General features: G+C 38.1%; 1 protein-coding gene across 1 annotated transcript in view; it reads right to left on the minus strand.

Moving 5' to 3' along the window:
- Nucleotides 1–25,019, minus strand: part of Kcnq5 (potassium voltage-gated channel subfamily Q member 5) — a 544,104-nt gene that overhangs the window by 47,454 nt on the left and 471,631 nt on the right. Inside the window, exons 8-9 of the mRNA XM_027928097.2 lie at nucleotides 19,884–19,978; nucleotides 7,171–7,391 (exon numbers count right to left, since the gene is read on the minus strand). Coding sequence (XP_027783898.1) covers nucleotides 7,171–7,391; nucleotides 19,884–19,978 — 316 coding nt within the window. The remainder of the gene's footprint in view (nucleotides 1–7,170; nucleotides 7,392–19,883; nucleotides 19,979–25,019) is intronic.

Raw genomic sequence — 25,019 nt, forward strand, 5'->3', positions numbered from 1 at the left:
TTTCTGAGATAGAGTGACACTATAGGGTGACAAGAAACACAGGGGCAGAACCTAGAGAAATCTAACAGAAGTCCTGTTCAGTAACCGAAGGAGCATTTGGATGAGAGCAGAAAGCTAGGAGGAACTTCAGTCCAATCAAAACAGAAAAGATTTCCCCTGTAATGAAGAGCTAGGAATAGGGCACAAAAAGTTAGGAAGGAGCAACCTGCTATGGTCTGAGTGCTTGTGTCCCCTCCCCTCACTCCACACACATTCATAGGTTGAAACCATCACCTCCAGGGCAAAGGCATTAAAAGGTGAGTTTTTGGGAGGCGTACAGGGTATGAGGGTGGAGCTCTCATGAATGGGATTAGCACCCTTAAAAAAGAGACCCACGAGGTGCCTTGCCCCTTTCAGCATGGGGAAGTGGGCCCTCACCAGATGAAGAATCTACCAGTAGCATGATCTTGGACTTTCAGCTTCCAGAATTGTGAGAAGTGTTTGCTGTTTATAAACCATCCAGTCCATGGTATGTTTGTTATAGCAACTCAAAGTGACAAAGACACAGCCTTTCGCAGAAATAATAATAAACACTTAGTCTTTGGAATCTGTAACTAGAGATTGAGAGATCCTTCTCCCATCACAATATTAATAAAAGCTTCAGATCACTGACGATGAGCTTAGCTGGCAAGAACAGTTAGGACAAGCAGGAGAGAACTAGGAGATATCTCTGAATATAGAAATACATGATGACCTACCAACCTAATGAAGAACCTGGGCAGCTAAAACCACCGCCACCAACAACCCAGAAACCAAACACCCATGGGCCAGAAGTGAGACAATTCATTCAGGCAATGGTTTTAATGGTTTGCACTAATAACTTAGTGAAGAACTGAAAGCGTGATTTAGAATCCTACTGCATACACCTAGTGGGCTTTTGCAAAGAATCATGATCCCAAGTTGAAGTCAGAGTGAAATGTGGCATATGAATTGTCAGAATTCAGATCCAGTCATTCTCAATAAGCCCCCTTTGTCCTGATCATTAAAGGAAAACCTCAGGTTTTGTTACAAACAAAGCTGACAGGAATGAGTACACTCCTCAGTCAGAATCTCAGACACAGAATGTGTACAAACTGGCTAACTAGAAGCTCTAATAGAATGCTGCTTGAACTATAGGGTTTCTGTCATCACAATGTAGATTCATTATTGGGCAGTTTCAGAAAGTGCCAGGAAACAACAATATAGCGAAGAAAAAAATGACAATCAAGGTCTGGATGAAGTTGGGCCATCATTATGGAAAGTCAGGGAAAACATTACATGCAGTGCAGTGCTTGGCATTTTGTGGAAACATTAAAAATGTCACCTGGGAAGACTGAGAAAAGCATGAGGGAAGAAGATGTCATTGGAAAACAAACATAAAAGAAGATTATAGAAGATCAAAGCTATGTGCATTCATCAAGCACGTGAAATGTTGACGTTTTGTGATAGATGCTGCTTGGAAGAAAATATCCAGAATTTTGAGAAGTGGATGTAGGAAACTGTCAGTCCAGATATAGCAGTTGTCAAAACAATTGCGCTAAAATGCCTCCTTTTTATCAGTATTCTCAGTGACCTTAAACTGATAGTCTCAAGCAAGGGTTTTAGTAGACCAGTGGACCTGGGACCAGGTTAAAGAAGAGAGAAAATAATGAACTGACCATCTTCCAGAGGACTTGGGGGTTCTGGCACCCCACATGGTGCATTTCTACCAGTTTGCTATTTTTAGGTGGGATCTGGTTAGTTATCATTAATGTCAAAAGGGAGAGTGACTAAGGAAAATAGATAGAGGAACGGGTGTTGCAGGGCTACAGAGTAGGTGGGGAACAGGCATACGAGCCAGCTTTCCTTCAGTGATGGCGATGCAGACAGGAAATGGATGTGCTGACCGCATAGGAGAAGGGATTACATGATCAAAATACTACTATTTATTTTTGTCTAGATTTACCTTTACCCTTCTTTTAAAATTCAAGGACTTAGGCCAGTCTGTTCATTGTCTTGTGGAAATGATGTGATGAAAGAATAAGGGGTGGGGGAAAGAAGGATTCTAAATCTGGAGTTTTATGCTTTAAAACTCTAGAGATGCTTAGCACAGTGGTGCAAACCTTTTATCCCAGTGATTTGGGAAGCTGAGTTCAGGAGGATCACAAGTGTGAGGCCAGCCTGGGTAACTTGGTGAGGCCTGGTCTCAAAATAAAAATAAAAAGGGCTGGGGGTGGTGGTGGTGTATAGCTCAGTGTTAGAGAGCCCTTGGGTTCAATCCCTAGTACCAGGGATGGAGTGGGGGTGGAGAACTGGTGAGTTACATTTTTAAATCTATGTGTGAGTTATATTTTTAAATCTATGGACATTTCTGGAACTAACAGATGCTAATTACTCTAGAACTCTCAAGTTAATATCAAATTACTAAGCACTACAGAGTGGACCTACCTCAAGTTACCACCTCGTTCTTTTCTATCCAAGTTATTGAATTCTTTAAGCGCTGTTCTGAAAGGCATTCCCACGTGCAGCAGGTTCTGAAAAGTATAGCTCTCCTCGATAGCAAACTAGTCACCCAGAATCTGAAAACTTTCCCCAGCTCTACCTTAGTTTCACTCATGTAGATTTTGGCTTGCTATTTCTTATTTGCTATCTGCTACCTTCCACTTGCTCATCTGTTGACAACAGCTGTCCATCTCCCACTGTTACCTTTTGCATCTTGAAACAGACCTCAGATAACCTCATCATTTGCTTCCCTGCCTGGGTAAATGGACACAGACCAGCATAGCTATTATCCTGGATCTCTTCCTAGATACCTGATCAAAACAGAGAAGGGTCAACAAAAGGCCACTTCCCCAATTTGCCTAATCTTCTATCTCTGGCATCCTTTGAAGATGATGCAGTTAAGAGGTATGGCAGCTGGGGCTGCAATACAGTGTGGAGCAGTAGCAAGGTAAAATGGCTTGCATGAGATGGAGGATCTGGACCAACTGAAGATGGAAGAGTGAAAGGTGGGCAGGAAGGAAGAGAAGAAATGAAAGATGCCGAAGGGAAATTGATGTGACTGCCTAGAGCACAACTTACAATGTGCCTGAAGGAGGGCAGGTGTGCACTGTGGGTCCTTTACATGAACACATGACTTAGCTTTAGGTCTTAGTTTCCTCATGCATAAAATGGGGATAATAATGTCACAACTTCATGGGGGTACAGGGAAAATTAAATGAGATAAGAGGGAAAAAGCATTTAGAACATGCCTGTCACAGAGGATTCAATCAAAGTTTTATCATTATTGTTCTTATGTACTCATGATAAAATATCATTTCTGTGCTACTTAATTTCTAAAATTACACAAAGTGGCTCAAATACTTAAATATTGGCTTTCTGTTTGTTATTCCAGGATATATGAACTAAAACTACCAATCATATCATATTGATCAAAATAAATTTGCTATGGTAATATCTCATCAGTCCTTAAAGTTAACTTTCTTCTTTTGTCCTTTGTACATTTCTGGTTTCCATCATCTGCCTGCTACTTTCTACTTCTCTGATACACATGAGTGTGGAATATTAGGAGATAACTGTGTCCTTTTAAAGTGTAACATAGTAATCTCAATGAAAGTTACAACAAACAAAGAAAAGCAACATGGATACCTAATAAGCTTTTGAAGGAGCCATTAAATTACAAAATACTGCCATCTATGGTAAAGAGTATCAGATTTAGTGGGAATTATTACAATTTATAGATTAACTCTGAATTTGTTTTCTTTTCCTTTATAGTATTTTTTGGTTATAGGCCCATTACTTTTGAAATATAGCTTTGGTTATTAATTTGCAGGCTGAACTGAATTTCCATTATTCTTTCTTTTATTCATCCAATCTCCTTGAGCATGCTAATGGGCAATTAAATGCCTAAAAATATATAAAGAAAAGTGAGAAGTAGAAGAAAAGATTTCCAGAAGTGAATGAACTAAAGGACCTAGAATAACTGGGAGTTGACTGTAGTGTTCTGTATTATTTTCTAAGGGGAGTAAGTGGATTTTAGAACTACTTAAAGCCTGGAGAGGCACTAAAAATAAAAATGTATAATTGAAGTCTACGTTTACTCGATAGCTACTTCAGTTTTTTTTTTTCTTTTCTCTAAAAAAGGATTTCCAATGTTCTAAGACTCAACATCATGTATATCAGAGGTAATGATTCTGGACTATTGGCTTAAATGAGCAGTCAGGAGCCACCATCTCCTGCAGGTGGACAGCCAGAAGGTACTTTGGCAGATCAGTAGTCAGTCCTCTCATTACTTGAGGAGCTCAGAATCCATCGAGATGGGCATCAGCCAGCGAACAGTAATTCCTTTCCAACCGAACAGAATGCACTTGTATGAAATGATCTAGAAAGTGGGTGACAGGAGGCCTCTCCAACTTGTGAAATGGTAGAGACAAGACATCTGTTTTTATGTCTCACCTCTGAGACATCTTTGCAGATACTGGGAATACTGTGATGGATACTGCTGACTCTATCAAGTCTTTGAAATTCTTTTTCCCTCTGGCCAAACAGTACTAGGATTCATTTTCCATGCTTAGAATCCATATTCTATAATTTTTATGTTTGAATATGCTCAGCCAACTGTAAGGATGTCACAGCAAGGAGCTGAATGTTTGCTGAAGCCGACTTTAGAATACAGACCCATTGTAATGTATAATTAATGTGTTTCTAGTACATTATGAACCCAGGGTCAGGGGTGAAGATATGGATGCACCTCAGTTTACCAGGGACACTGTGATGTGGGAAGCAGGAGCTCTGTCACAGGAGGCATTGTGACCCCCTTCCCCAATTCATGTGATGAAATCCTAATCCCCAGCACCTCATAATGATCCTGTATTTGAAGATAGGATATTTAAAAAGGTAATGAAGTTAAAATGAATTATTATGGTGGACCTGAATCCAGTATGCTTACTATTCTAAGAAGAAGAAATATGGACACAGACAGGAAAAAGGGGAAGACTGTAAAGATACAGAGAGAAGGTGGCCATCTGAAAGTCAAGAAGCAAGCCTTTAGATGGGACCATTCTTCCAACACTTTGATCTTGGGCTTTTAGCTCCTAGACTGTGAGAAAATGAATTTCTGTTGTTTAAACAACCACATTTGTAGTGCTTTGTTACAAAAGTCCAAGCAAACTCATACAAACTGTATTCGTAAAAGAACATGTGAAAACTCATCTGACAATCCATGACTGCACTCTGTGCATGCTGGTCTCCACCACTACCACATGGGAGAAAATCAGCTTAAGGACGGGGGTTTGAGAGTATTGGTTGGTCCCAGGGCCCCAGAGTACAGCAGGGTGAGAGGGCAGTGTGTGCAAGGAAGAATTATATTTTAACAAAAGAAAATCCTTTTGCTTTCTTATTACAAAAGATTTACATGTTCATTGTAGAAATATTAGGAAGTATAGATGAAGAAAACAAATAAATGGTATGTAACTAGGATCTCACCTCTTCAAGATTAGTATTCATATATTGTTGTCTTTCCAGACTTTTTCCTGTAAACACACAAATCTATATGCACAATATATACCTATATATAAGCAAAAATGGAATAATTCTTTTCTCATATCTGATATTATTACATTCTATCAATTATATTCTAGAAGTAGAATTGGTAAGCGGGATAGGTCTAGGCTCAGGTATTTGTAAAGTCTTTGATATATTTTGCTGAATTACCTTCGGAAAGGATGCACCCATTTATATCCAGTGAATCTATTTTGAGTGCAGCATAAAGCCTTGTCACCAGTAACTCCATACTCAGCTGCTTAAGGGCTTTTAGCCAAATTCCAAGGAAGGAAAGTGTAGAAACTAGAGGACACTGAAAATCTCTGCCACCAGTGACTCAGGGCATTCCAAGTGGCTTGATGGAGGAGTGTCCAGTGTTGAAGGAGGAGGCATTTCCCACCTTAGCAAAGCAACAGGTGGAGGCGCAGCGTGGCAGGATCAGCATGTACTGAAGTCGAGGTGGGAGCTGCAAGCTCTGCCAGGAGGGACCACATCAGGTCAGCAGCTAGGAGTCTGGAGAGTGTAGCCCTTGTGGGGTTGTGGAGAATGGAAAAGTGTGAAGAAGGGATTTGCATCACTCACTTGAGGGTGGAAGCTTATCCCCAAAGATCTCTGGGTAAACTGGATGGGGCCCTGGGCTGAGGTTCCAGGGATTTCACTGCAGGGAGCCTGAGATCACTGTTGATTATGACCCTTGGTTGTTAATTTTATCCCTTGAGCCTTCAGGGCCTGGGAAAATACAGGTTATTCTAGGGAACGAGAACAGAAGGACTGATAGCCTTTGCATTTTTTATGCATTAATGGCAGATGCTATTTGATTTTGGTTCTTTGCCCAGTATAAGAGATCCCAGAGGGCACACTTAAAAGGGAAAACAAGCTAATCTTTAAATGAAAAATAAACGTTTTGTTTCATAAACATGAAAATGATGTGGCACTCAATAAAGTGTGTTAGCAAGTAAACGTCTGGCACGTAATATGATAAATAAAGTAGGTTAATTGCACTTGGGAGAAGAACTTGACTTTTACTTATCATTGGGAGATTTAAGAACTTTTCAGCAGAAATTTTTCTGAGGAAGAGAGGCAGTGGTCTGACCTGTGGTAGACGGAGAATGTGAGGGTGAGGAAGGGGAAGAGCACCTTCTTCATTGACTAGAAAGGTGTTGTCACACTCTGCTATGTTTCAGGATATTCAGAGCACCAGGTTGTCCGTAAGCCTTTGCTGGTCAGACTTAATATATGTCAGAAAGACAGCCACGCTGATCTCACAATAAATAGATTGTAGATATAAGTGAAAAATCAATAAAATCTTTTTTTGGTTTTTGTTGTTGTTGGTGTTTGGGGGGGGGAACCTGGGGCCTCTGCCTATGCTAAGCTCTACCACTGCACTACAGATCTGTCCAGTGGCTTCTTTGAAATGCGAATTTAACTGCCAAAGTCGCTTCCAAAAGTTAACTTATGTTCTGTACGCTTGCCCAAGGCAATGAATAAATTTCCAACAAAACAAACAAGCAATTTCTTTCTCTGGAGTGTTTCCTTCTATCTTCAAGTGGTACCATGGAGAATTAATTACTTCATAATCTCACTCACTATTGCCTATCAAATTAAAAATGGTCATGGAAAAGCAGAGCTTACCATCTATCACTGGTTTTGGCTGAGAACTTTTGAGGCGTAGCGAGGGCCGGAAGCGGGTGCGGTCATTGAAGCTCCAGCTCTTCTGTACTTTGGTGGGGCTGCCCTCGGCTGTGATGTCGGTGCTTGGGGACCTCCTGTCACCTACTGAAGCTTGTCTGCTCTTAATACTCTGGCCCCTCGGGCTAGCCATGCGCACTCGCTCCTTAAAACTTAGCTTCTGACTGTGGAGAACAGAGGCATGATTATTCCATTTCAAGCAATTTCTTTAATCTCACTTGGGTACATAATTGGATGAAATTGTATATGGTCATGTATTTCTATAGATAAAGTGTTTTCAGCAAGTAGGAACACAGAAATGTATTTTATCCTTATTGAAAATTTTGAGCTTCATTTAATATGTTTGCATTTACGTGAGATCAGTCTCATTCCACAGGCATACACACCCTTCTTGGATTCATCATAGAAATGACTGCGACCAGGTACATTTTGTACACACTTACACTGGAGATAAACAAGAACTGGTTTGGAATTCACTTTAAAAACTGTCAGGTGATTTTAGCATTAGCCTCAACTTTTAAATTAAAAAGAGTTTCATTTATTTTTTGTTTGAGAGCGTATCTCTTTGTAATTTCTAAACATTTCTACAGGAAAACAGGGATGACAGTTACATATATACCTACATTCAGCATGCATTTTTTATTCCAGGCAAGATTATGATATCCATACATTCATGCAATCTCATAGCAGTTGATAGCACTGCATTCACAATACTAAACATACAACACTTAACATTACATTTCTTTTATGCTTACATTCATTCGTGTGAGACAAAAACCACCAGGATAGGACAGCCTCAACATATAATGAATGAGATGACTGATTAACAGAATGAGATGTAATGTTCACTAACACAATTTCCTGCTATTAAACAGGCTATTGATTTGCTGTGGCAGCTACTGGTAAATTATATTTGTTCAAACATTCAGTTCTCTGGTCCTGGCCAGGATTAAATTGTTGTGGATGGTTCAAGGAAGCATTAACAACAACAAAAATCCCAAATGCATCTTCACACATTCCTAATCAAGAGATGTGGTGTGATGTGCCAGTAAAGGTAAGGTTGAACCAAAGAGACCTGAGTTTTGGAATCTCATCTCTGACATGGAGATGAAAACAGCAACATAACTAAAGGATTTTTGTGGGAATCAAATGAACTGCAGGAAGTATGCTTCCATTTTGTTTGTTTTCTTGCTTCTTTAAGTAACTGTGCTAATTATTAGCAGGCAAAACACTGTTATCAATGTGAGAGGCCCAGGATTCAGCAGGGACTGAAGAAATAATGGGGCAATGGGTCTATGGGGGAGTCACCCAGAGCAGCTCTTCTAAGTCATGCTGCAGCCCTTGTGGGGGATGAAGGCAGTGTTCTCATGGATAAGGATTATCTGAGACAAAGTGGAGGCCTTGTCTTTTCCACTTACCGCAATGTCCACTGTCCCCAACTGCAGCATGCCAACAGCAAATGTGTTTAGTGGATATGTGTTTTATAGCTAACAAGAAACAGTAACATTTATTTTTCCATGCCTAGTTGCTTAACAAATGATATTCTAAAAATGCACCGCATTTTATGTGTGTTTACATGGAAACAAATCATTTCATGAACTGGGGTGGTCAGAGAGTTCTGGTAACAATAAACGAGTTGACCATGCAACTGACAGCTCCCTCTGAAATGCAGACACAGCAAAGTCTAGCATGACTAGCTGAAGGCACATGCAGAGAACAGGCTGGGCAGTTTTGTGATGAGGTCAGGTGAGTTCAAGAGTTCTTTACAACAGTACCATCAGTCGGAAGGTTTATCTGTACTTGACAAATGTGTGATTAAATGGTAGATTACATTAAACAAGAGCAACAATAACATCATAAAACTGCATCTTTTTATTCTCAGACTAGTTTCTCTGTGTCATCCAAAAATCTTCAATTATTTAAACAAATCCATCAAAGGGATAGTGCCCCAAAGGCCTACTTTTCTTAATTTTTTTAATAGTAAAATTTCAGATTTCTTCTTGATTTCAACACACCTGCTCCACAATTTAAATTTATGATGATCTGGTTCAGGGACCATATGCTCCTATCTGCAACTTTATTTAGATTAGTGAAGGAAAAGCAGATGTAGCTATCAATACAGAGTCCTCACTATAGTTGATCTTATCTTTTCTGGAACCAACAGAGGCTAATTCCTATATAAGGTTGGGTTCAGTAAATATTAAATTATTTTCTCAAACTTTCAAGATATCTCTTTCCTATGCCAACTAAATGAACAAGATACTAATTTTTATTAGTCAATGCAACTATTTAATGTGAGCCTCATTTTGTTACTTTTAAAGCATTTCAATTTCTAAAAATGTTAAAGGAAAATCCTAAAACAAAAGTACCAACATCCAATTCACCATGGTCTATTTACAATAACAAAATATTTAAAAATTGCTCCAATAAAATATATTAAAAAAACTGTCCCTATGAAACACTTTGGGATTATCTCTATGGATTCATGGAAAGTGGGAACAATGTTCTCTGAATCTTAATGTAAAGTTCCATTCAAATCATTTAAGGTTGGTATAAATAAATTCTGGTTGCCATTTCCCTTTTTTACTTCTAAACTACATGAATATTTGCTTAAATCTAATATTTTAGAAAATTTCAAGAACCGTTTTAAAATAAACTCAATATATTGCACAATAAATTGGAGAAAATGTAATGTTTCACTTTCTCTTTTGTCAGAATTGTCTGAAAGGTAAAAATAAGACCCTAACCCAGAACTTTTTAACTAGGCATTCATTTTCCCCCACAAGACAAAGATCTGTTCTTATGTTCTCTCACAAAAAGCCCACTTTTATTAGTTGTTCTGCTTCATTTCCCCTTTGGAAATCAACACAGCATTTTGATTTGATGACAAACTGATTAAGTAGCTGTTATTGAAAACACACATTGATTAAAAATATAGACTCTTAATGGGTACATTAAAGTTTCCATTATTTTCCTGCTTTCTTGTGACATTTAGAAGCATCATTTTTGAGGAAGATTTATGTAACAGTATTTTTAGGAAGAATGCCAAGGATGATCCCCAGGAGACCAACAAGTAGGTCTCTTTGGAGAAAGTAACCAAAAGGTCACCATGGTCATTGATTGGACCATCTTTCTTAGTATACAATCCCACATTCCCAGCTGAAGACCATGCTCAGGGGAGCCTGCACAACTGCTCTGGAAGGGAATTTTTCCCTCTAGAACCAGATGTACAAGTTATTCAAATAGCCCCAGCATGCAGTGAACTACCGGATGCTCCCTGCCAGGGAACTGTGTGGCATCATACCCCACAGTAATCCTCTAGGACTCAGAATGCTGTAGTTATTGTTATAGTTAATTAGGGTTTTAGCCCTTCATAGGATAAGCATTCTACAATTTCTCGCCTCAGGCACAAGATGGCAACTAAGCCATAACAATTCAAGGCGTGCAGCAGCTCAGCAGTAGTCCAACCACAAGGAGGCGCCAAGGGGCTGACTGCCAGTATTATGCGGGACCCTGCCTATTCGTCCCAGTGGTGGAGAGTATCAAAGCAGGCAACAGGCAACAAGGAAAATTAAAAGCGGGCTGAAAAATCTCATTCAAGAAGTCCCTAGGAGTAGTGAGTCTGTGAACAGGGCTCAGGTGGGGTGGCAGTGTAGCCTGGTCATGCTCCTGAGGTTAGTTGGCATTCTCAAATCTCATGTCAATAGCTGGGATGCTGGGTACCTCTGCTTCCGTGAAGTGTACATTCTGAAGAGCTTCTGCTTATTACTACAGAACTTACTAGGAGTGAGGGAAATAGAGCAGCACATTACTAAGCATTTTACCACCAGGGAAGTGCTTAGGGATTTTTTTCTTTATTTTTCTAAAAACAAAGCCACTAGGCTTTATTGCGTTTTATATATAAATACATAAACTACTTAAGCAGTAAATACTATGTACTTTAATTGTGCTGCTTGAAATATATTCAGTGCTTTTAATTGTTAGGTTGAAATAATTAGGTTTGAAATAGGCAATATAAATGATGGTAGTCTATGTGTTAGCATCTGTTTCATTAGAAAAGAAGAACACAGATAATTTAGAATATAGCAACCCCCGTAGTAAATATCAATACAATATAGTATAAATGATTGAGGAATTGAATACTTCAGAAATTTTAAGAATAAATATTTATAGAAATCAATGAGGTAGATAACATTAATTGCTTTGAAATGTAAAAACAAAAGATTTTGATTTTTGCAAAATGCCTGTAGTTAAAGATAATATAAGTAACCAACTGTCAAATAACCACATGAACAAAAGCAAGAAAAGAGTCTAGGTTGCTAGTTTGAAAAAAATTCTTATTTTAAATCCTATGATGTTTTAAAAAAGGGAATTAAGTCCTTTTGGTGAAGTGTACATTATAATATACACTATTGTACATTATAATGTACAATAAATGTGAACAGAAGGAGAGATGGTGTTGAAAAGATTTTTTTAAAAAACAATTGAACATTTTCCCAATAATGACTCAAGCTGACAATGCTGGAAAAAATAAAGTCCAGTTTTACCGAGCTTAGTTTAACAAAACATGCAGATCATTCATCGCACACAGAAGATAGAAAATGTAAATAATGGAAAATAAATGCAGAAAATAAATGCAGGAGATGTGTAAGGATTTCTTCCAAAAGTGTTCTAGAGTTCTATTCCAGGAGTCACACATAGTCTCAGAACCCAATAAAACAACCATGCTGGAGCTGTTTGGACAAAGCACTCAGTGGACTACAGCACAAGATTTTCATGTAATGAAAGAATATTATTTGTGCCTTAACTTTTAAGACATACATCTTTATAAGTCTCACAAGTACCTGTGAAAGCAGTTTATATAGTGTGCTGTCTGAGAAGTCTGAAGGGGTTCTAGTGTTGCTTTGAAAACAGCTGCTAAGGAAGACAGTGTAACTATGAAGCTGGCACCCGCCCAACCATTAGTGACTAAGCAGACAGGGTACATGGAGGCAGAGGATGGCAGGTAATCCCTCACATCTCAGATGGCATGATTTGTTCTTGTAGCATTAAAAACCTAGGTAAGAAGAGGTACAAGCCTTCTGTTACCATGTGATGAGACTCACTGACCATTATCTGATGACCTGGTCAAGGAGGAAAAAATATAGGACCTCAAGGTGAGAATCCTAGACTAAAGTGGCCATAGAGGCTCACAGGTAAATTCCATTCTCTGAAAATGTCAATTTATACCATATAGAGAAAAAATGTCCCACTTAAAAAAATGGGTTGGAAAGATTATTAATGAGATGATTAATTTGAATAAAATCAATAAACACATTTGCCATCTCATTATGAGATTAAAACTATTTTCATGGGAAGAAAAATAAGTATTAAAATGATGCTCAAGAAATTGTTTTCATGGTTGAAATTGAGGAAGAAGACAGCAGGGTCAGCTGAGACTAACAGTAATTTTTATCCAACCCTGTACCGAAGAGAGCTAAAAAAACATTATTTTAACTATTGCTCAGTTGAGCTATATTTAAAAAGCTTTTCTTGGGACGATGGTTTGTATTTTTTTGAAAATTTTGGATCTGTCATAAACAATATGACACTGTTTCTTAGCCTGAGATAATCACAGATGAATTTTGTTTAACTTCCTAACTTCCGTATAGAAAGACATTTTTTTTTTTTAAATCAGGAACACTCCAAAGCAGGGAATATAATTAAGTAAGGGTTATGCGAATATGTTTGACCTCCATCCATTCTGCAGAGAGAAGAGCTTCTCTGTGGATGGCCCAGTCTACAGTGCTGGCTGTGAGTGTCAGGTGCTGGGGAGATTCCAGGAAAAGGAAAGACTGGGCAGATTCCATGATCTGAGATATTTGAAAGTTCCTACTTGGGCTGAAACTTGTCTATTCTTTTTACCTGAATCACTATCAATAACCCAAGGGCCCCCAAGCACAGTAACAGAACTCTGCAATTGGGTGGTGCTAATTGGTTCATTTGAAATGGGTCAAGCACTAATTATCAGTATTCTGGACCCAGAGCTGCTCTTCTCTAAGGGAGAACTCTCATTATAAATGCATTTTCCTTTATGCTTATTTTGCTTGGATAAGGACAAATGTGTTATTTTCTAAGATGGTGTTATTGCTATTGTCATTACAATAGTTTTTCTGCATTCATTATGCAGCATTATAAATTCCATTGCCTGTGGAGCACAAGGTGAAAGCTAAGGCAATATTAAAATGGGAGTTTCAATATGTACAAATTTTATGTGTCAATTAAAAAAATGAGATCCTTTAGCTTATTTCCTTCAGATTATTTCAATGTTTTTAATTGATCATCTTCTCTCTTTTTTAAAAATATTTCTCATTTTCCATTTCTGTTTGTGTTTTCTCTCCTCACATGAGGTCAGTGACATTATATTATTCTATCCAAGAATTATTAATTGAGCACATTCTCTTTATAACTTTACACAGGTGGTGCAACAGATAGTTGGAGGTAGGAGAACTAAATGTATGAAGAATGAAGCATGGAGTAAGGTATCTAGGCTAAGTAGTAATATGAGATTTGTTTTGAGGTAGTTTTGCCAGGTGTCCAATGACTGCAGGGAAGTAAGAAATTTTCTAAGTCATAAACTCAGTTCTGTGGTGCAGTACATATTCAAACTCATGGGTGAGTTATCTTTGACAACCTCAGTCCCAAACATGCAGAATACATTTAATTAGATACATGTGAAATTTAGAAAATTTGATTGGTAGTCTTTTTGCATTGCTGACGAGGAGACTCATGTTTGGATTAGTGAGCAGAAGCTCAATAGTGACACTTTCATCTTATCTTTTCTTTGTTGTCTTGGAAAGCTTGTCGGCTAGAAGTGACCCCCACAAAGCCCTGCCATTCACTCACCTCCACGGGATTTATAAACTTCCCCTTTGGTTTTCAACAGCTCTGTTTTGGAGAATGAAAGCAAGATAGGTGATCTTATTCTCAGATAGTGCTGTAATTCATGCCAAAGGTGGTCGCTGCCCTTAGAATCCGGAGACAAATCACCCTTGGAGATAATTTGTAAGTAGATAACTCCGAAGACAAGGGAAGTTTTAAAAATATTACCAGAGAGGCTAAAATGGTTTATAGTGGCCATGATTTGTTTTGTATAATTTTTTTTCCAAGTAAATTTGTCACAATAGAAGGATGGAAAGATCTGCACAGAACCTGGAAAAAGGGCAAATGGTTAGAATTTGTCTGTTGGTCCCTTCCAGTGTTTGTGCAAAGAGAGTTTTGAGACTAATGACTAGAACTGTCCCTGGTTAGAAATATCTCCAAGGTGGAAGAGAACAACTCTTCAGGCAGTTAACATTTTCTGGAAGTATCACTTGGGAACACTCAATGTCCCTTTCTCTAACTCTGTGGCTATCAAGTAAGAGAGGATCCTTAAAGCCATCCCTGTTCAGGCCCATGTACCCCAAAGGAGTGCTCGATGTTGTGTGTCCTACCCTATCTGTCTCCTTTCATAGATGCATGCATTCATGTCTTGGTTTAAGAATCTTTTTAAGTGCTAATGTTGAAATGAAAGCCTATAGCCTTATTATCCCAAGTGAACTTTCTAAACTAATTTCAATATTGCATAAATATTTTATAATTAGTGTCATTATTATAACAATACAAGGCTAAAGAAACAATCCTTGGATTTACAGTGGCTCCCACCTAGAAGCCAACTCCAGGTGTGTGTGGGGGAGATGCTTTTGCTTCCTGTTTCTTGAAACAAGTGGCAATGATAGGAAGAAAACTGTACCCCTTCCTCCCTCCCAGGCACTTGTTTAGACTCTGCCACTCCTTACACCATGGTTTGGGGGTCCACTGGCTCTGTCCTTCAGGGCTTTGCTCCTAAATCTAGACCCTTCCTGGTATTCATTAAAACAAATAAAAATGTTCTCTTTTATCTTCTACTCCCTCTAGGTCTGATTCTACTCAGGCACTTCCTTCCAGAGCACACACAAAAAAATGAACATGAATTACTTGGAGAAGTTTTGGAGGGCTGTCTTCTTCCTGAAGGATGGAGATGATTCTTCTTTTGAATTATAAAACCCGAGTAAACCTCACTGCTGAATGCTCTGGGGATATTCTAGAGAAATGGTTCTCACCTCTAGCCAAAAAATAACAAAATAAAAATTTTTCACATCCAAAGAAGGACTCTAATGAAGAAAAGTGTATCCTAGACTAATTTCTGAGCCCATAACAATCCCAATTTTTTTCTTTTCTTAACTATCAAGATTACTGTATTTGAATACTTGGATAAGACCAGGAAGATGGTAACAAGGAGTAATCAAAGACCATAATCCTCCCCACACTCAATGTTCTATGTCCTGCAGATTGTTAAAAGCAGTGAGTGAGTTAGGGAAAGATGCTTCTGCTCCCAAAGGGAGAACAATCAATAAAACCCAGCAAACTTTGCAGGCAATCTTGTGAAAGGTCACTTTTAATCGTCTTGAATTTGTTGATCGATTTTACTCATGAGACACATTTAAAACATCTGTTAGGCATCAGATTTATAAACAAACATGTAGCAAAAGAGAAATCACAAACCTGCTTGATGCTTCCCCTTGTTCTTTCCTTCAGGTGCGTGCAGACAGAAGAGAAATGATGATAAACCGGTGAATACATTTACAGCACTTGATAATGGCCAAATTGGAGACTGGGGAATCAAGTACTTTAAGTAGCCCTTTTCAAGTACAAGCCACAAAGGCATTCACTTATAATAAATATACTCAACTTTCCAACATATGTTCTTTGTGGTACAGATCTGAGATAGCACATTTACTTAGCAAATCCAATACTGCCCACATATCGCCCAAAGCTCTTCATTAACCAAGGTTATTCATGGGTAAGAAAAAGTGGTTCTGATCCGACTGGCATTAGAAGGTTGCTAGTTACAAAGGAGCTCCAGTCTCTGTGCCTTAGGGAGACGTTTGAGTTCTAAATTTGAATTCATTAATCAGTAACTGTGGCCTTTTACTTCAGCCACTTGTTGAGGTAGATTTTTTTTCTATAGTATAAAATATGATTTCGCTTGGAATAAATAAGATACATAAAAAATGTATTAAAGTGTCGGGCATGGTGGCACACACCTGTAATCCCAGCAGCTCAGGAGGCTGAGGCAGGAGGATCGTGAGATCAAAGCCAGCCTCAGCAAAAGTGAGGCACTAAGCAACCAGTGAGACCCTGTCTACTAAATAAAATACAAAAAGGGCTGGGGATGTGGCTCAGTGATTGAGTGCCCTTGAGTTCTATTCCCAGTTCCACAAAACAAAACAAAACATTAGAACTCTTTTAGTCTACTGTTGAATAGCATTTTTAATAATTCATGTGAGCAAATTCAGGTCTAGGCAGCACGGTGCAGAGTCACCACTCCTAGCAAATGAGCCTTGGGCCTCTGGTAGGCACCTCTCTTCCCTGGGGGTCTTCGTATTTGTCATGACTGAATGGGAAGGTCTTATGTTAGAATCTAACTTCTGACTTCTTAAGGAAACTTGTGGCATCCCTGGAGTTTGATAATTCCTTACAGCTTCATAGAATATGTCTGACTCATCCTCTAAAATAGCACATTTACCCACGTTTCACCCTTTGCATAGCTTTTGCTCACTCTGAGAAGAAAAATCAAGGCAAACCTTTCCTTCTATAAATCCTTCTGTCTGAACAACACTTTGAAGTAGCATCTCAGATCTCCAAGGTGTACATAAGAGACATCCAGGCCAGAAAAAGAGAGAGTAGGAAACTGCTGGTTTGCACCCCTGGCAGAATTGAGTGGGTGCGGCATGTCCCCGCTGCCTGCCTCTCTCCCTGACACCTCTGTTTCTTAGACTCTTTCATCCTACTCCTTGGGAGGAGCTTGTGGAGTCACAACGTCCCACTGTATTTCTAAAACTGTGGGGAAGCAGAGCATGGGGCTGCTGATTTTCAGTGATAACTACCATTGCTGCTGCTGGTGATGATGATGTTAGTAATGTGTTCTTTCCCCTGACTTCTCATTTAAAATTGCAGCCCCTGATACTCCCTAAATTCCTTATTTTTCTTTCCTCCTTAGCACTTTTTGTTATCTAACATGTTTTGTATTTTACTTTTTAATTTATTTCCAGTATCCATTGCATATAGACTTCCTAAACCCTGAGGTTCAATCATGTTTGTTTTTCTCTCCGACTCCCCAGTGCCTAGAACAGTGCCTGGCACCCAACAGGTGTTCAGGGAATGCTTGTTGAATGGATACATAGAAAAACTATGTTTCTCTCCAGAAGTTCTTAGCTGCTGATAAAGGAAGGGCACTATAGAAATAACAAAAGCTTTGCTGTTTTTCTTACAACATTACTCTGCATTCAATAAGCCAGCTAATTATAAATGTAAAAATATCCCTTTAAGTCATTGTAAATTATTCTTCTCAAGAACCTAGAAGCCTGACTAGGTTTTCTTTCTAAAGCAAAGGTTCTGAATACATTAAAATTGTGGGCAAGCTTTTGATTTTTTTTTTGTGCAATGAATATTATTCTTGGGGAGTAGCCCTTAAGTTCCATCACAACACCAATTGAAAGAACAACAATAACATCAATAGCGAGAGCCATGAGAACAAGGAAGTATCAGTGGAAAGAGAGATGTTCAGATACCCAGGTTTCTATAAACTGCACTAGAGACTGCTGGCATTCAGGACATATAAATGCTCTTCAGTAAATGGGGTTGAGATTCAGAGGTCAATAAGGTTACAGGGAAAGGTGAATGAGGACATGGGCTGAGGGGCACAACAGGACAGAGGGGAAGCAGGCACAGATGTCGATTCTTCTCTACCTCCACTCCCATTTTAAACGGAAAATATCAAAGGAAAAGAAAAAAATGAGGAGTAAAATAATAACTGATGCAGCCTGGGTTTTCTAGGCTTCCGAATGACTTTTAATCCCAAACTGCAGTAAGTGGGATAGTCACATATGGCAATAGACCACTCTCTTCTGTTATTTGAGAACCCTTTATCAGTTTTCCTACTAACCTTATTCTTTTATCTTTATCTAGAATCTTTAAGAAGATAAGAAATATAATGTCTATATAATTCTCATTTTTACTCATATTCCAAGAAATAGATGACACAAGAGTTGTGTTCCTTTTTTTTTTTTTTGAATTTCTATACCAACAGCTTGAAAGGATCTACTATTCAATAAAAGGACTTCAACTAAATTTCAAGATCTAAATGAAGAAAGGAGTCTCATCTGCACATTCACTCAACAGCATCCAGGCTTCTGTCCTTGATAAGGTTCCATCCTTTCTAAAATCCTGGAGCAGTGTGGGAAGGAAGGGTGGGTGGGGGGTGTTTCTATGACTATCTCTGTCCCAGGTGCTGATGGTTTTAGCTACTGACCTCTAGGATATGTGTTCCATTAGCACTTAGGAACCACCTTGACAGCTCTTGTCCTTTTCTTTGTGGGTAGGAAAATTGAGGCCCAGAGCAAGACAGGAAAGTCACTTAACAAATCCTGTTAGTTAATGATTGGGTTGATGCACCCCAACACTAAGCATGGTGCTGCCTCCACACAGCAGCCATGCCCAGAGGCAAGACATGAAGATTTCTGCTGCCTCTCTCCCTTCCCAATCAATAAGAACATGGCCTTTCTGAGTCACAGTGGTGAGCCCTTTGAATCCCATGAAGCCATTGAGACTAAGGTTTTGTTGGGCTATGAAGGTAAATGGCTAGTGCCATAAAACACTAAGCCAGATGAACAATCTACCTTTGGAACAATCTAAAGGACTGACACCTTGGATCAAGCTGAGGGACTCACAGGGAGTCTTTGTCAGGACTTACTTGCTTTGCTGCTTCAGCGAGGGCTTCTTTAATTAGTTGGCAATTATGATTTAATATGTGCTCTGTAAGCTGAACTGGAGTTTAGGACTCTAGGACTGAGGACTTTTTAAAATTAAAGATCCTTGTGGTAATCCTTAATTCTGTTCAAATGTCTCAGGTTCTTTCCTTCTTCTAGGTACATGGTAGGGTTATACTTTCCCAAACCTTTGAGTTTTGGCATGACTGGATGATTGGCTCTGGCCAATGAAATAGGAATGTCAGTAATAGTATGACTTTAAAATCTTGAATGTTAGTTCCAAATTTTAATCTGATTGGTCCCATTGTCTCACTTAAAATTTCTAATTCTATTGGACTTCAATTCTTCTCGTTCCTTTTTTTTTCCTGCTGATATTAGTTTGATCTGTAACTGAAAGCTCACGAACCACCCTATAAGTGGATCCAGATGAGCAATGACTTTGACAGACTTAAATATGCGGCGATATATTGCTCTCAAGGCATTCCCCTCCTGAAGACAGGTGATAAGTAGAAGATAAGTAATTTGCTTTCAGGGACTGTGATGCTCTCCTTTAGGGTTCTGGTGGACTTTATGAGATGAAAGAGCATGAAATAGCAGAAAGAAGTCTATATAAAAGTTTACATTCCTTTACTCTTTAATCCTGGCCTGTGCATGTGAGGAATGATACTGATTCCATACAGTTTTGTGCTTAAGTTGCTAAACAGGTATAAATCTCTTTAAGAGCAATAGAGAATAACAAGCCAAAAATTGACATTCTCTGTGTATAAGGTTTGTTTAACAAACTTGAAAAGACTCAACTAGAGCACCAGCTGTCACATAGATACCTACTTGGTGGGGCTGCAGGTGTGCAAGGCCTTCAAGTGTGGCTTCCAGGTTGCAATGGAAACAGATTTCTCATCAGCTGCATAACTACGCCAAACACACTGCATGTGGCACACGTAGGGACATGAAAAAGAAAACAAAAGAGAGTAGGAAATAGAATGACATAACAGGCGGAATATTAAGTTATGCACATTAAGAATTTTTTATTTGGGCCTGGGGTTTTAGCTCAGTGGTAGAGAGCTTACCTAGAATGTGTGAGGCACTGGGTTTGAATGTCAGCACTATCTATCTATCTATCTATAAAATAAAGGTCCATCAACAAACTTTTATAAAAAAGTCTTTTCTTTGTCATATTTATCCCTAAGAAAAGCCCAAAGGAAGAAGTAGTCTACTTTGGTATTTTCAGCTGACTGCTGCACAGATTCTGCTACATCAAAATAATTTTCAAAACAACTTGCGTCAAAAAGTGAAAGTGCCAAAAAGTATAGCATAATTTAATTTTTGAATTGGTTAGGAAAAAAAAATACTATATTATCCAAAAACAAAATCAGCAATGAGTAACTCATTCAATACATACTGATATCCAAGATACTAGTTAGATAAACTACCTGAGCAGAGATATGCATTCCAGGGAGTGTCTTTGAGCAATATTTGAAAAGACAGAGGCAAAGAATTACCAAAATCCACTATGCAACTATCGAACTAACTAGTAAACTAATGACCTCCAGGGTATGTTAATGATTTCATTAGTGAAGTCCCTGAAGATGAACCATAAAGTAGTTCTATTGCTAAAAATGAAAATAGTGATAACCAGAACAAAGCCAAAACAAGATTGGGAGGGATGTATCTCTAGGAATATAAGTGGAAAACACCTAAGGGTTTAATATCATGAACTAAGAATATGTTTATATCTCTGTGATGTAAAAACATAAGCTCTGTCTACTTCATGCAATCATTCCTGACATTCATAATATGAGATATTTTCATATGATCCTTACAATCAAAGTGTGGATTAAGATCCCCATTTTGTAGATGAGAACAAAAGTGCTCAGATAAATGAAGAGATTTATACAAGCTTGGTGGGGTTGAGACAGCACCCCCAGTTGCCTGGCTCTTGGTGACAGTCTTCCAGTGGGGATTTTACTAAATGCTTGATCACTGTGGTTGAAAGACTTTCTATTTGAACTGTCCATTTGAGATACTGCCTGAGCTTACTTTCCCATGTAGAATTTGGTAAATTTATCCCTTTGCAATGGCCCTGCAAGCATCTCTAATGATCAAATGTTTGCTCCAATCTCCTCAGAGAAAAGTTTTTATTATGATTCATTACTCAGAGTATTCTATTTTGTGTGGCAAATTCATTTAAATGGGTCATATCCCTGCTATATAACCATCAGTCATGATTTTGAAACCTACAATGAAGGAAAAAAGTGATCTAATTATATTCCCTTTCCTGAGCAGCATATCATTGAATAAAAGTAAGCTGAATAAAAAGTCAAAAATTGGCACAACTACTTTGAAAAACTGTCTGGAAGATCTGTTAAAGTTGAACATATATAGTTCCTATGATACAGTTATTCATTCCTAGGTAAATACCTAACAGAAATGTTTATATATGTTCACCAAAAGATATGCACTAATTTCTTCATAAACTAAAGCTGAAAATGCCTTAGATATCTATCAGCAGTAGCAAAAGCAGGAAATTTGTGGTATCGTCATGCAATTGAATACTATATGGTAATAGTTTACTCTAACTATGCTCAACAATATGGGTGAACGTCATATGAATAATGCTCAGTGAAAGAAACAAGACAGAAATGAATACTTTACCATTATGTACAAAAACCAGGGAAAACTAATCTATCCTTAGAAGGGAGCCCAGTGGCTACCCTGGTGCAACAGTGACTGAGAAAGGGCACACAGGAGGTCATGCTCTGCTTATCTGAGTGTTGGTGATGCAGGGTGCAGAGTTCTTGTAGGAAATGTGGTCTTTTCTGCATGCACATTATACTTCAGTAAAATGCTCAGGAAATGACATGAAAAATTAGAAAAATATATAGTAGAACCTGAGGGACTTTTTTATGTTTCCAAGAAAGGTTTTTGTATTTTCAATCAGGATTCCTTGCCTGAAGCTTCATTCTCATGGCTCACGTTGATTTAACCAATAAATCTATGGAAATTTGTGGTAAGCATCTTGACATCTTATAGACAATAAAGCAATTACTAGCCTATCAACTTGAAATGATAGTTTTTGCAACCACATATACAATTTTTAGGGTGACTAGAATAATCAATGAAAATCCATTGACTTTGTTATTGCAGCTTCTGTAGTGGTGAGGCCTAGAGATCCTCTGATGCTGTCAGAATATAAGTGGCTGCTTTAGTTAAATAATTTCTGTAGCAGGTATGATATATATGTGAGCTCTTGATATCCTAAAAGCAAAGCTCATGTAGAACTACATGTATACAGCAGGGTCTGTGCATTATCTGAAACTAGTGGAAAAAAATATAAAACATCAATACAACAAAAAATGGGACCAAGGCACTATCTGTTAATGTTATAGAGAATTGGGGCCAAAAGAGGCTATGCTGAGAAAATTGAAGATTTTTTTCTTTTCTTTTCTTTCTTTCCTTTTATAATAGAACCTGGCTTCTTGCTCTTTTTAATAAAATTGATCTCAACAGCTAAGCTCTTTTTCCCTTCATTACTGTTCTCCTAAAAATGCCTTGTAAATTAGGGGTACAGAAGGGGCAAGTGGCATCTATTCCAGGGATGATATTAGTCAATGGTTAAAAAGGCAGAGAGAAGTGTAACTCCATTGCTCTAAGAATTCTTAATAACTATGTCCTGCCCTCCATCTCAGCTGATTGCTTCTAGTAGCTGAAATTCAAGTCCACATTTGCAGGATCCAGTACCTAATGTTCCTACATCTTAAAACCTAAATCACATAGTGGTTGGCAAGAGAAAAACAGCACTTTCCCATGGCTGATTTACATGGTGTATCTACTCCAAAGGATAAGTTAACAAGAAGAAAAGTAAGAACCAAATTTGCTAGTTATCAATGAAGTGGTGCTCTAGGTAGCTAAAAAAATTTGAACTTTTTTTCTGTGATCAAAAGTACTATGTAATATAATTCAGCTTTGGAAGTATTTAGTTGTTCTATCTGAAGTAGCACACCTATGGCAAGCTTGACCATTTCTGGAAACAGTTCAGAAGGTTTCAGCTGACCATACAAAGATATATTAGTATGGAAGTTATTTTTTTTTCTTTTTGGTAATGGGCCTTGAACCCAGGGGCACTTAACCACTGAGACACATCCCCAGCCCTTTTATATATATATTTTTTATTTAGAGACAGGATCTTGCTAAATTACTTAGGGCCTCATTAAATTGCTGAGGCTGGCTTTGCACTCACGATCTTCCTGCCTCAGTCTCCTAAGATGCTGGGATTACAGGTATGTACCACCAAGCCCGGCTGTCATTTCTATTTTTAAGAATCCCTTTTCTTTTTAAAAAATTTTTTAGTTGTAGATGAACACAATACCTTTATTGTATTTATTTATTTTTATGTGGTGCTGAGGATTGAACCCAGTGCCTCATATGTGCTAGGCAAGTGCTCTACCACTGAGTTACAACCCTAGACCAAGAATTTCTATTCTGAAGGATTATGCTCATATTATTATTTCTTGATTTTTCAGTTTTAGGCATCATCAATTAACTTCCTATCATGAAAGATAATAACATGGCCCACTTATATGCCCCCTTCCCCTCCTCTCATCCTTACAACAATTTTAGTTATTACTTAGTGTTTTCATTATTGTAAGCATGTAACTACTCTTCCTAGTTTAGAAATGTAACAGACTATAAATACTCATTCTTTTCTCTATAATTTTTTTTGTTTTTTTTTGAGTTATCACTGCCCTATTTTAGTTTATTGATTTGATTTTATGTAACTATTACGAAGACATTCCTGCTGTTTCCTACAGAACTGTAAAATTTCTCACGTCAAATGCGTGGTGGAATCTGTCAGTTCTGTTTTTGTGTGTCCTTGAAGATCTTTCTCCTGGATCACTCAGCCTCCTGCTCACTCTGCTACCCAGCCTGCTGTGCCTGTTGCCATGGGGGACTTCCCGTCCTTATTGCTGTAGAGATGGGACTCTTATTCCCTGAATCTCATGTCTCTTCCTCTCTTGGTTTATCTTCTTCTGGAAGGACAGTCCTATCCAGGTAGTTTCTTGGGCAAGGAAAAATAGTAGGTAAGTTTTTGAGATCTTTATGTCTAAAAATGCTTTTGTGCTACTGTTGTTCTCCATGACTGGTTTGGCTGGGGATAGAATTCTAGGTTGGAAGTAATTTTCCTCCATAATTTTGGATGTATTATTCTACTGTCTTCCAATTTTAGAGTTACTAATGAGATAGATATTCAATGCCATGCTGATTCTTGTTCCTGTGGATATGTCCTGCTCAGAAATCATTTAGGATATTCTTTGTTGGAAGTGTTCTGATATCTCATTATGATAATCTTGGTACGAAGTTTTTGGTTTACTGTGCTGGGCATTTTGTACACTCTTTTATGGTGGCCACTTCTGACACCCAGTTCTGGAGAATAATGTAATATTTATCTGGTAAAATCTCCCCTCTTCAGTTTTCCTGTCTCTATTTAAGGTGCCCTCTTGGAGATTTTCACAATCTTATCTTCCCTATTATTTTTCTCTGCTGTCATTTTTTTTAACATATGGAATTTTTTCCTGATTCTATTCTTATTTATGGTCGAAGCACTAAAAAAGATGTATAGTCTGTATAAGTGGCTTGAGCTTATGGATTGGCAGCCTTACTTTAGGATAACTTGGTAAAGATTAAGTTATGCCATTAGAGGAAGCCAGTTTTTATATATACATGTGTGTGTGTGTGTGTGTGTGTGTGTATATATATATATATATATATATATATATATATATATTTTTTTTTTTTTTTTTTTTTTTCTTTTAGGCCAGTTAGCATCCTCAAAAGCAACATTTTTTAGTTGACTCCTTTAAGGAAATGAATTCTATCAGCATTGATTTCTCAAACTTTTATTCAATTCCCTTGCTTCTGTTTCTAGGAAAACATCTTCGCTGTACCCTGAATTGGTCCATCTTCTAC

This window comes from Marmota flaviventris, chromosome 6, assembly GCF_047511675.1.
Source record: "Marmota flaviventris isolate mMarFla1 chromosome 6, mMarFla1.hap1, whole genome shotgun sequence".
NCBI classification, from domain to species: domain Eukaryota; kingdom Metazoa; phylum Chordata; class Mammalia; order Rodentia; family Sciuridae; genus Marmota; species Marmota flaviventris.